Here is a 12,802-nt window from a genome sequence, read left to right as displayed (position 1 = left end):
CGCCCCAGGTTGTCAAACCAGGATTTAGTAAAGAATCAGAATTCTACCTCGTAATAACGTGGAAAGAGACCAGTCTTGATCCATCAGGTCCTGTTCTCCTGGTAGCAAAACTACCTGCTGAGAAAATAAACAAAATGTTCTCCTTTGGTCCCTAAAGGATGACCGCAGAGGTTTGTGGGAAATGTAGTCTCGCCCTCCAGTGACGTCAGCAGCACCGGAGGACTAAACAGCTGCTCCAAGTTCCTTCTGTAGTTGAGGGCCTCCACTCGCTCTGCCATCTGGGAAATGTAGTTTCGCCCTGCAATGACGACACCAGCGCAGGACTATGGGAAGGGCTTCTCCGGATCTCTTCTGAGCATGTGCGGCTCCGCCCACTCCACCATCTTTTGTCTGGAAATTCCGGAAGCTGCCCCTGTCCCTGCGCTCCTCCTCAAATCGTGGGTTTGGATTGTACGTCCCGAGGGTGGGTACGAGGGTGGAAGAAGAGCCCATGTGCCTCGGGGGCCTTGGGGAGCGGGACGGTGTCACGGCACTTGGCGGGCAGAAGCGCCCTGGGCCTCGGGCGGGCGTGGTCTGACGTGCGGCGCAAGCGCGGACCTGGGCCGGGCCAGGGAAGAGGCGCCTGGGCTGCGCTTTCCACGATGGCTCCGTCAGAGAACGGTGCAGCCGGGTGTGTAGAAGCCGGTTCCAGATGTCCCAGGACTGGAGCTCAGGTCTGAGGCGGCGACGGGAATGTGGGTGGGAGTGTGTGAAGACAGCGAGCCTGGGAGGTGTGGGGAGGTCACGTTCGAGCTCCGCCATCAGGAACCTGGTACCGACCTGTGGGACATTCACTTCACCATCTGTAACGTGAGCGTGTGGACATTAGTATGATGCCCCAGATTCCAGAGGTGAATCTGGGGAATGTGAGGTGTGTGCAGACTGTCACTCTGTGGCTGCTGTGGTCGTGGGGTGTCTCGGTGTCTCTTCAGCAAGTCACGTTTCTGGTCCCTCCTGCCCTGTGCGGCCGGCCTGGCGCTCCTGGGTTGAATTTACAGAAGTTGCTACACAACCTTGTTTCCAGGACAGTGACTTCTAGGAAGGAGATTGGGGCACTGGATGTTGGTCCCATTTTCTTTGGAGTGAAGGGGGCGTGACAAACTTTGAAGGACAGTGTCCTGTGAATAGGAATCCCACCTGGGGGAGCATCATTGTGGCCGGAACCTTCTCAGTACTGCTTCAGAGCAGAGGCAAAGAGAGTCCCAGAAAGGTGAAGATCTTAGCTTTGCACAGTCTGAACAATGATTGTGTCTAGTGCTTAGAGCGCACCAGAGTTGGCTGATAGTACCTCATTCAATAGCTATCTGAGACAGGATGATATTGGAAGGTTTGGGCCAACTTTCAGAAGGGAGAGGTGAATTAGACTGAGAAAGAGAGGCAAGGACCCAGGAGGTGTTACTTATTGAAGAGGGTTTGAAGGTGTTCTGTGGGGTGCAGGAATAACCTGTCCCAGCTGAGAGGATCTGTCTATAGTGCTCTCTGAACGCACTCCCACTCCTTCAATCTTCCCTCATTGTTCCCAGTATCTGAGCTCTCTCAAACCCAGCCTATGGCCAAATTTGGCATCAAGAGATGTGCTGATGGTTCTCTGTCTTCATAGTTCTTTTCTGGTCATTCAGGAATGGTTTTCCCCATATTTCTGCCTTATAAGAAAAGTGAAAATAATTGGATATGAGGAAATGTGACTTGCCCAGGGTCATATGATTTGTTGATGTTAGACATCCTGACTTTTTGGCTAGCATTTTCCATTTTGCCACATTTAAGTCAAAACAAGTGTTTCTTCATTTTTGAGATTATTTTTGTAATGCTGAAGTCAATTTAGAATAAACATTGCTTTAACATACATACCTTAAACATCTCTATCCTTTTTTAACTCCAGTACTTTCTTTGGATTATATCACCTCAAAGGGTAAATAATGTATTTCTCACTTAATGTCAGTAAGCTATTCTTTAAAATCAGAACTTTTACAAGAATATATTGGAGGCAATTTTACATGATTTAAAATGGGAAAATTAGACTGCACATCTCTTCTACTCAAAACCAACTTCTTAAATGTAATTAAAATGCTAGTGTGCTTCAAAAAGTTCATGGAAGGATTTCTATTCTCTTTTCATTCTATTTTTCCTCAAACTTTTGAAAGTACCCTGGTACAGTGCATTACTCACTTATAAGGAACACCGTTTTTATGTTGTATGTTTTTAAACAACTTGTATGTGATGTAAAAAACAATATAAAACAAAACTTACAACTTAGTTTACTGACGTGCAAACAATTGTTTTTTATGAATCCCATAGCCTCTATTAGGGCTAGAAACTTCACTGAAATACTGTAAGACCCGTGCACTAGGCACAAATCCTACACACGCCGGAGTAGCTCGCTTCACAAAGACCATGAGACAAGAGTCCGCTGCAGTCAAGCAAGAGGTGTTTATTTCAGCATGTTTTTCATAAGCGGCCCCGAACTTACAATGCCAAGGCTTTTTATACAGTTTATTTTAGACAGATTTTCATAACAGGCTGAGTTGTTAATTAGCCGTGGCGCCTTAAGATTTGTGGTTAGACTCAACAGGCCCCCACTGCTAGCACCCCGATAAAAGATGTTATATGTTTATCTTCCCTGGTCCAGCCAGGTGTTCAGAGGATAAGGGGGGGCTCGTTCAGTCCTTGGGACCGGCTGTCTCCTGGAATGTGTGCCTGGTTTTGCCTTGACTTCTGCCTGACCTCTTAAAAGCTGCTTCACTTAAAATACCTTTAGATATGCTTCCCCTGTTTTTAGTAAGTGCTTACAGGAATAATTTGTGCAGGTTAAGCTAAAGTCATATTTCTCTGTTACTTTTCTGTTACAATTTGTGCAGGCTAAGGCTATATAGGCAATGGTGCAGGTTAGAGTTACAATTTTTTTATAACAATTTCCCCTGTTTTCTTCTGGTGCGTATTTCAATCATGAAATACTTGACCCTTGCTGATCAAGTTCCCGGTATTGCTGTCTTAGCATCATAATTTGGACAGTACCAATATGGTTCTTAACAAGTCACCAGACGATTTAAAATGCAGGGACCAAAAGTTAGAATCAACACCAGAATAATTAACGGTCCTAACAGGGTGGATACCAGGGTTGTGAGCCAAGGGGAGGAATTGAACCATGATTCAAACCATCCCTGTATTTGTTCTCTTTCTCCTTTTCTTTTGGCCAGACCCTCTCTAATTTTGGCCATGGAGTTTTAATTACCCCTGAATGATCAATGTAAAAACAACATTCTTCTCATAATGCGGCACAAAGCCCCCCCTGCTGAAGGAACAAGAGGTCCAGTTCCCTTCTGTTTTGCAGGACCACCTCAGAAAGGGAGGTGAGGGACTCTTGTAACTTGGTGATAGAACTCTCTATTTCTTTAATATCAGCATCAATAGCTGCCTGTAAACTTTGGTAATCTTGATGCTGAATAACTAGAGCCGAAGCTCCTGTTGCTACCCCAGCTGCTCCCAATCTCAACCCTAGGAGGACAGAGAGTGTGATACTCAGAGGCTCTCTTTTAGTCCGATAGTTTTCATTATTTTTATCCCAATATGCCAGTAGTTCCTCGTAGGGGTGATAAATGAGCCGAGGCAGCAGCTGAACTAAAACACAGAAATCCTGGGTTTCTGTCAGGACCTTTGAGCTGACACAGGGTGTAATTCCGGTACCACAGGCCCACCACCTGCCCCGCGGAGGCAACAGATATGTGTCATCCGACCACTTAGTCAAGTTAAGTGTCTGATTGCACAGCTGGCTGTGTGAGGAGGGGATTTTACCCACACATGTTCCTTGCCCCGTAACTGCTGACAGAGTGAGCTTGACTTGCTGCTGCTGCCAGCGACAGTTAGAGACATTTGTTGTTGTTCTAATTCTATTTCTGAAGGCTATTCCTTCATAGTATGGGGAAGCAATGTCATAGCAGAGCCAACAGGAGCGGGTAACATTAGGGTTGGTATTATTTAAGACCTTGAAGTCTTCCGAAATTATACAGAATAACCCAGATTGTTCTTGAAGTTCAGGTTTGGGAGGCTCAGGCCTTTTCTTCTGTTGCCTGGCTTTTGACCTTTTAGTGTGGGCTATGGACTCAGGTTGGGTACTTAGGTATGCAAGAGTAGCCTTCGATTTGGCCACTGGAGGTCTCACTGGAGCTAAATATTTATTTGGGCCCACGGCAGTGTACTGAATCTCTACCTTAAGTCTGATAGTGAACAAAAGCCCATCATCATACTTTTCTTTATAAAATCTTAACCCCCATGTAAATCCTTTGTCCCAACCCATAGCCTGCTTTCCTTTTTCTGTGAAGGAGACTTTGAGGGGGTGGTACCACCTGTTACACTCAGGGATGTTGTGCCACCCTGTATTTCCTATTCCCTGGTGGGTGTAATTAGTGTTTACTGTTTTTTTTTTTTTTTTTTTTTTTTAAAGATGACCGGTAAGGGGATCTTAACCCTTGACTTGGTGTTGTCAGCACCACACTCAACCAGTGAGCGAACCGGCCATCCGTATATGGGATCCGAACCCGGGGCCTTGGTGTTATCAGCACCGCACTCTCCCGAGTGAGCCACGGGCCGGCCCCGTGTTTACTGTTATGTAGTCCCAGGATGACGAGGGATTCCAATATCCATCCCCCTTGGTCTTGCAGCCCCAGTTTTTGCAAAAATAATCTGCTTGTCCTCCACACCTGTAAGTTAATGCCCTGTTATGGTGAGGTCCAGGACATACATAGAAAGTGAGAGCACGTAGCATGCTTCTTCGGAACAGTGTGGAGCAACCTCCCCATGGATTTAGCCCGGTATAGGGACGCTTTTGACTGGGAGTGTTAGGGGGTTTGGAGATGTCACTGTAAGCCTCTAGGTCACAGTCAGCAGGAGCCCCCATAGCTAATTTACATACGTCAGGGTATAGGTCAGGCCACCATGTCCCTGTCCCCATGGTGATTTTGGATGAGTTCCAGATTGTATTCCCTACCCCATTTATAACATACCAAGTTAACCTTTTAGGAGCATGTGGGCTGGAAGTTCTGGCGCCCTGGAAGAGAATGGTTAGACATAAGGAAAACAAGAGAGCATTCATCTTATAACAGTTAGGGTGTCCATACAGTTTTCAGTCTTAAGGGGTGATCTGCAGCACTTTGGACTCTCCAGGTGACGCTCCCCGGTCCTTGGTCCTCTGGCGGCGCAGGTTTCACGTGCGAGGCATGGATCCAAGTGGAGATCCCATCCACCTTCACGGCCGTTGGGGTTGTTAGAAGCACTAAGTAAGGTCCTTTCCAGCGCTCCAGGGTCTGGGAACAGTGTCTGACGTAGACTGACATAGACTGTGTCCCCAACCTGGAACTGATGAGAAACCTCAGGTGTCTCGGGCTCGTAAGCGGCTGCCAACTGCGTCCAAACTTCCTTCTGTACTGCTTGAAGTCCTTTCAACCTGGCATATAAGTCACTGTTACTGTGGCAAGTGGGTTCAAAAGCATCCCCCAGCAAAGTCAAGGGGGCGGGGGCACCATAGAGTATCTCAAAGGGGGTCAGGTTAAAACGAGAGGGGGTGTTCCTAACTCTGAACAAGGCTAAGGGAAGGAGCAACACCCAGTCTATGCCAGTCTCTATGGTTAATTTGGTCAGAGTCTCTTTTAGAGTTCTGTTCATCCTTTCTACCGGTCCTGAACTCTGGGGTCTGTAAATGCAATGTAATTTCCAATTGACTCCTAGTTGTCTGGCCGCTCCCTGACTCACCTTGGCGACGAAAGCGGGTCCATTGTCGGACCCGATTACCTTGGGCACCCCGAACCGTGGAAAGATTTCTTCTAGGATCTTCTTGACCACGACAGTGGCTGTTTCTTGTTTTGTCGGGAAGGCTTCCACCCATCCGGAGAAGGTGTCTATAAAATCTAGGAGATACTTGTAACCATATCTGCCCGGTTTAATCTCTGTGAAGTCTACTTCCCAATACATCCCTGGTCTGTCTCCTCTGAGTCTTTTACCAGGGCCTGCTGTATTCTTGCAGACATTCACTTTTTGACAAGGTACACAGCTTTTAACTATTTGTTCTACTAATTGTTTTAGCCCCATTATATGATATTTGGTTTTTAGGGCAGTCTGGACCAATTTATCTACTCCCAGTTGAGTCCATTGATGCATCTGTTTAACCATGATGCGTGCTTGTTCTTGTGGCAAGATAGGCTTGCCTGATGCTGCATACCAGCGCCCTTTTTCCTGATCAAAGCAGTTGTTAGAGTCCCTTGAGATTACCGCTACTTCCTCAGCAGAGTATTTAAATTTGGGCTTTTCTAACTTAGGGATGTCCATTAACAGAATAGGCGTAGGCCTTTTGGCTGCCGCCCTGGCTTCAGAATCAGCCAAGTTGTTTCCCTTGATGATAGGGGAGTCCCCTTTCTGGTGACCTGGGCAATGTATAATACTCACTTTTAGCGGTCGGTGAAGGGCCTCCAGCAGGGCTATAATCTCTTCTTTGTTTTTGATCTCCTTTCCTCCTGAGGTCAGGAGACCCCGCTGTTGATAGATAGCGCCGTGCACATGGGCAGTGGCAAAGGCATACCTGCTGTCCGTGTAGATGTTGATCTTTTTGCCTTCTCTGAGTTCAAGGGCTTTTGTGAGGGCGATAAGTTCTGCCTTCTGGGCGGACGTCCCAGCAGGCAAAGTCTGTGCCCATATCAGATTCCGGCCATCCAGTATAGCAGCTCCTGCCTTCCCTACTCCTTCTTCCAGAAAACTGCTGCCGTCTGTAAACCAGGTGGCTTCAGCATCCATCAGAGGCTGATCTGACAAGTCTTTCCGCCATCCATGTGCCTGAGCAAGTACTTGTTGGCAGTTATGGATGGGTGGGTCGAGGTCAGGGTCCGGCAGCAGTGTGGCTGGATTTAAGCTTGCCGGCAGAGCAAAAGTAACCCAGTCTGAATTCAGTAACAGAGTCTGATAATGAGTCATGCGAGCATTTGAAAGCCAGCAGTTGGGGGGCTGGTGGACAATACTTTCTAAGGCATGCAGTGCCGAGATTATTAAATTCTGCCCCATAGTCAATTTGTCAGCATCCTTTACTAGGATGGCAACTGCCGCTACAATTTTTAGACAGGCTGGCCACCCTGCGGCTACAGGGTCTAATTTTTTTTGACAGATATGCTACTGGTCTTTTCCAGGGCCCTAGTCTCTGAGTTAGGACCCCTTTTGCAATTCTCTTATTTTCTGCCACATACAGGTGGAAGGGTTTAGTTACGTTGGGGAGTCCCAGAGCCGGTGCAGACATTAAGGCTGTTTTAATATTATCGAAAGCCTGTTGTTCCTTTTCTCCCCATTTAAAGGGCTGATTGTTTTTAGTGAGGGGATATAATGGGGCTGCCATCTCAGTAAAACCAGGTACCCACAGGCGACAAAACCCAGCAGTACCTAAAAATTCTCTGACTTGCCTTTGATTAGAGGGCGGCGGGATGTGGAATACTGTCTCTTTTCTGGCCTCAGACAACCATCTTTTTCCATCTTTAAGAAGGTACCCCAGGTAACTGACCTGTCGCTTGCAGATCTGGGCCTTTTTGGCGGAGGCTCGATAGCCCTGTTCTCCCAACTCTGTAAGGAGTCACTTTGTTCCTTCTAGACATAGCTCTTCATTGGCTGCTGCCAGGAGGAGATCGTCCACATACTGCAACAGAGCTACCTGGGGTTAGAGGCCCGGAACACAGCCAAGCCCTGGTGGAGGGCCTCATCGAAGATGGTGGGTGAGTTTTTGAACCCTTGAGGCAGGCAGGTCCATGTAAGTTGCCCTGTTAGGCCGGTCTCTGGATCTTTCCACTCGAAGGCAAAGTAATCCTGACTTTGTACAGTCAGCGGCAAACAGAAGAATGCATCTTTAAGATCCAGTACTGAATACCAGGTCCTGTCTGGAGGCAAAGAGCTCAAAAGATTATAGGGATTAGGGACGGTGGTGTGGAGATATGCCACGCGTTTATTTACCTCTCGGAGGTCTTCGACCAGTCGATAGTCATTAGTCCCAGGCTTCCGAACTGGCAGCAAGGGCGTGTTCCACACTGATTGGCACTTCCGTAGGATTCCCAGCTGGAGCAAGTGGGCAATGTGGGGTCTGATGCCCTCGTGTGCTTCTCGGGACATTGGGTACTGGTGGACAGCTATAGGGCTGGCTTGAGCCTTTAATTCTACGTAGATGGGGGGCCAGTTCTTAGCTTTTCCTATCCTCATTGTCTCTGCCCATGCCTGGGGATAGTTCTCTAACCACCAGTCCATCTGTCCAGTCTCCTGCCCATGCTTTTCAAACAATTGGTATTCATCTTCTAACCTGAGGGTTAATACCTGGAGAGGCTTCCCTTGTTGAAGGTCCCTCGGGGTCAAAATGAATTTCTGCACCTATTTTGGTGAGGAGATCTCTTCCCAGCAATGGGTAGGGGCATTCAGGAATAACTATGAACAAGTGGGATACCTGGCCCATGCCTAGGTCCACTGTTCTTCAGGTAGTCCATGAGTACTGTTTGTTTCCTGTAGCTCCTTGTACCCAAGACTTTTTCTTGAGAAGAGGTCCATTTGCTTGTAGCAATACTGAATTTTCAGCTCCTGTATCTACCACAAACTGAATAGGCTTCCCCTCCACCTTAAGAGTTACCCTGGGTTTGGGGAGGGGACCTGAACCCCGTCCCCCCTAATCACCGTCCTCCTGCAAGGTCAAGACTTTGGGGGCTTGAGACTCTCTTTTTCTTAGGGCAATTTCGCATCCAGTGCCCCCTCTCCCTGCAGTAAGCACATTGATCCTTCGTCAGGGGTCCCTTCTTATTGCTTGGCACCATATTATTAGGCTCTCTGGTTTCCCTAACTACAGTGGCCAGAAGTCTGTGAAAATTTTTCTCTTGGCGCTTTTCTCTCTTTATTTCTTTAGCTTCTTCTGACTCTCTGTTATGATAAACCTTTTCAGCCACCTGTACTAATTCTCTTAATGACTTATCTTGCAGCCCTTCGAGACTTTGCAGTTTCTTTCTGATGTCCCTGCTAGACTGATCAATAAAGGCAACCATCACTGTAGTCTTATGCTTTTCACTACCAGGGTCATATGGGGTAAACCGACGGAATGCCTCCATGAGTCTTTCTAGAAATGCTGACAAAGACTCATCGGACCCCTGAGTTATTTCTCTCACCTTAGTCAAATTGGTGGGGCGTTTTGCTGCCCCTCTAAGACCTGCCATTAGAGCCTGGCGATAGACCTTTAGGTGCTCCCTACCTTCAGCTGAATTGAAGTCCCAGTTTGGTCTGATCAACTGGAACCCTGCATCTATAACATCAGGAAGGAGAGTGGGTCGCCCATTAGCCCCTGGCACATTCTTTCAAGCCTCAAGGAGAATTTGTTGTCTCTCCTCTGTGGTGAACAGGACCTGTAGAAGCTGCTGGCAATCATCCCAGGTGGGCTGATGAGTAAAGAGGAGAGATTCTACAAGGTTAGTGAGACCTTGAGAGTTTTCAGAGAAAGGGAGATTCTGAGATTTCCAATTGTAAAGATCAGAGGAAGAGAAAAGCCAATACTGTAAGGGCTGATTGCCTTCTTCATCAGGGGGGCCGTAAGCCCGCAGGGAGAAAATAGGAACAGCATCTGGAGGGGCTACTCGTTTACTGCATGTCCCTTGAGCAGGCCTCCCCTCTGCTTCATTCTCTGGTGGGCCTTCCTCCGATGGAGCAGATGGTCGGGCTGCCTGCGATCTGAAAGGAGGAGGGTGGGGAGGGGGGTCAGAAAGAAGCCAGTCTGGGTCGGTGGACGGCAATATCTCTGGTTTCTTTTTTGCTCCTCGGAGAGTAAACACAGCCGTTGGACCTGTTAAAGGAACAAAGGGACAAACCCAGGAAGGAGGATCTGTGACTAAGTCTTCCCAGACAGTAATATAAAATGTCTGTTGTGGGAGATGTTCAGAATTGAAAATTTTCCTTTTCACTGCCGTGATCAGCAGCAGAGAGAAGGCACATCCCGCAGGCCATCCGAGTTGGAAAGCCAGCCACTCCTCAGAACAAAGTGTTACCCATTTATTCTTTCTAATTGGCACAGACAAACCATCAGCTCTGGATTTCACATCAGTCCAGTGTTTCAAAGTCAGACTCAAAGGGGTTGAGACAGTTTGCCCCATGTCGCCCCAGAAACTCATCAGTTCACACACACACAACCAGACAGACAAGAAACAAAACACCGATGTGCCCCTGCCACGAGCACACACAACCAGACAGACAATAAACAAAACACCGATGCACCCCTGCCACAAGCACTGCTAACACCAGATTATCAGAATACTCGGAAGGAGTCTCAGTCTCCTACAGAGGAATTTGGAGCATCCTCCAGAACTCCTGTGGCTGTGGCGTGCCGGCACGTCTGCCCCACTGCTTAACCACTACAGATGGCTCCCCTACGGAGCCCCAGAAATCAAAAATCGTACTGGTGATTACTTCTTTGAATCACCATAACCAAATGACAACAGACAACTCACAGCAGACAGTGAAGGAAACAGACAGAAACAGTTAGACAGACAACCGCGGTACCTACTCAAGTGATCCTCCATCCTCTAGTCTCTGGTCCCAGGGAGAGCGAGCAAAATCCTGGATGAGCCCCCAAGATGTAAGGCCCGTGCACTAGGCACAAATCCCACACACGCTGGAGTAGCTTGCTTCAGAAAGACCATGAGACAAGAGTCCGCTGCAATCAAGCAAAAGGTGTTTATTTCAGCATGCTGGGTCGCGCGGCCCCGAACTTACAATACCAAGGCTTTTTATACAGTTTATTTTAGACAGATTTTCATAACAGGCTGAGTTGTTAATTAGCCATGGCGCCTTGAGATTTATGGTTAGACTCAACAGGCCCGCACTGCTAGCACCCCGATTAAAGATGTTACATGTTTATCTTCCCTGGTCCAGCCAGGTGTTCAGAGGATAAGGGGGGGCTGGTTCTGTCCTTGGGACTGGCTGTCTCCTGGAATGTGTGCCTGGTTCTGCCTTGACTTCTGCCTGACCTCTTAAAAGCTGCTTCACTTAAAATACCTTTAGATATGCTTTCCCCGTTTTTAGTAAGTGCTTACAGGAATAATTTGTGCAGGTTAAAGCTAGGTCATATTTCTCTGTTACTTTTCTGTTACAATTTGTGCAGGCTAAGGCTATATAGGCAATGATGCAGGTTAGAGTTACAATTTTTTTATAACAATATATGTGGTTAACATTCATTGTGATTTTTCAAAACTTCTACCTGTGGTTGTGAAGGTATATTGAATGTATTTGACTTGTAATTTAAGATTTTCTCCCCCACATAATTTTGTTAAATATGTTTTGAGTTTGGGGGACTTAGGTGTATCATTCAGTGTTTGCTATGTAAGAAACAAGTCAAACCTCAATGGCTTAAAACCCAGCCATCTTATTTTTTCTGAAGTTCTATGGATCTACATCTTGGGGTGCATTTAGCTGGGCAGTTCTCATTCTAGTGTTCCCTTGATTACAACTGTGGATTTAGTCACCTGGTATCTTGACTGAGGCTGTTTGGTTAAAGATGGCTTTACTCACATGTCCTGTGGCTTGTGCTGATCCTTGGCTCTGGGCCCTGTGTCTCCCCAGCCTTCTTTACAGTATGACTGTGTTTAAGAGGCAAGCACCAATGGCCAGTACTTTTCAAACCTGTGTTTGCATGACATTTTCTAACATACCAGTGTCCAAAGCAGGTCACATGACAAAGACTAGTTCATTGTCAGAGCATGCTATATGAGGGCTTGGGTACAGGGAGATCAGTGTACCAGAAGAAATATACATTATGTGTAACTTGTTTACCTGTATAATCATGAGCAACATGTGCTGGGTTACAAGATGTACAATATCCAGACATTTAGGTACATAAAAGGAAGATGTGTTGTAATGGAAACACTTTTTTGGAGTCACGTGTGAACTTACTACATTAATAGGGTAACAGTTAATACAGCCAAATGATTTCTACAACACTAATTCTAGTGATGCCACAATGTGTTTTTCTTTGGTTTAAGTTATTAAGTTATATGTTTAGGTAATATTGAGTCATGCTGAGTCAGTAGGCTATCTATGTTTTCATTGACCCCAAAATAAATTGTATGTGTAATGTGTAGCCATTAATGTACTTGTAGCCACATCTTTAATGGGGTCTTGTTGCCCCTTATTGAGGTGTGAAGGACTGTTCTCTCACAGGAAGGCTTTTTGTTTGTCTTTTTCAGCTAATAAGTAGAGTTTTGGGAAGGAGAATGTAGAGCCACAGCAGTTCTCTCCTTAATCCAATCCATTCTCTTTTCTCCCAGCTATGCTGCCAGAGTGCGCTATGGGTTTACAAGAGCAACAAAAGATGAGTAAATCTCTGGTGAGTTTTTTTGTTATTTATTACTCAGTCTTTTTCTATTGTATTATATGAGCTTTATGTCATGCATAAATTAAAATTGAAAAATACATGTGAGTAAAACTCAACTTAAAAGAAATATACATTCAAAAGATAAAGTTGGCATGTAGATATAGCAGTTTGTAAGACCTCAGAGTCACCTAAGTTGAATAAAAATTTTTCTCTGGTCTTCGTGATGTCATAGAAAACAGGCAGACATCTTGTTTACATGATTGGAATGGAACCTGAGAAGAGAATCTGCCAAATTCTCCTGGGATGTGAAGACTTGTTGGCACCAAATTCTGCAGCACCAGCAGTGTTATAGAGTTTTTCACTGCTGGCCTGGAAATAAACATTTCTCACTTTCCACAGTGGAAATAGATACCT

General features: G+C 46.3%; 1 protein-coding gene across 1 annotated transcript in view; it reads left to right on the top strand.

Moving 5' to 3' along the window:
• Positions 1–487: 487 nt before the first annotated feature.
• LOC134369421 (zinc finger protein 345-like) overlaps positions 488–12,802 on the top strand; it is a 29,461-nt gene continuing 17,146 nt past the window's right edge. Inside the window, exons 1-2 of the mRNA XM_063085891.1 lie at positions 488–713; positions 12,342–12,400. Of these exons, the coding sequence (XP_062941961.1) occupies positions 692–713; positions 12,342–12,400 (81 nt within the window). The 5' untranslated portion in view covers positions 488–691. The remainder of the gene's footprint in view (positions 714–12,341; positions 12,401–12,802) is intronic.

This window comes from Cynocephalus volans, chromosome 2, assembly GCF_027409185.1.
Source record: "Cynocephalus volans isolate mCynVol1 chromosome 2, mCynVol1.pri, whole genome shotgun sequence".
Classification (NCBI taxonomy): domain Eukaryota; kingdom Metazoa; phylum Chordata; class Mammalia; order Dermoptera; family Cynocephalidae; genus Cynocephalus; species Cynocephalus volans.
The sequence above is the reverse complement of the archived record's forward strand: the minus strand, read 5'-3'. Positions and strand labels throughout refer to the sequence as shown.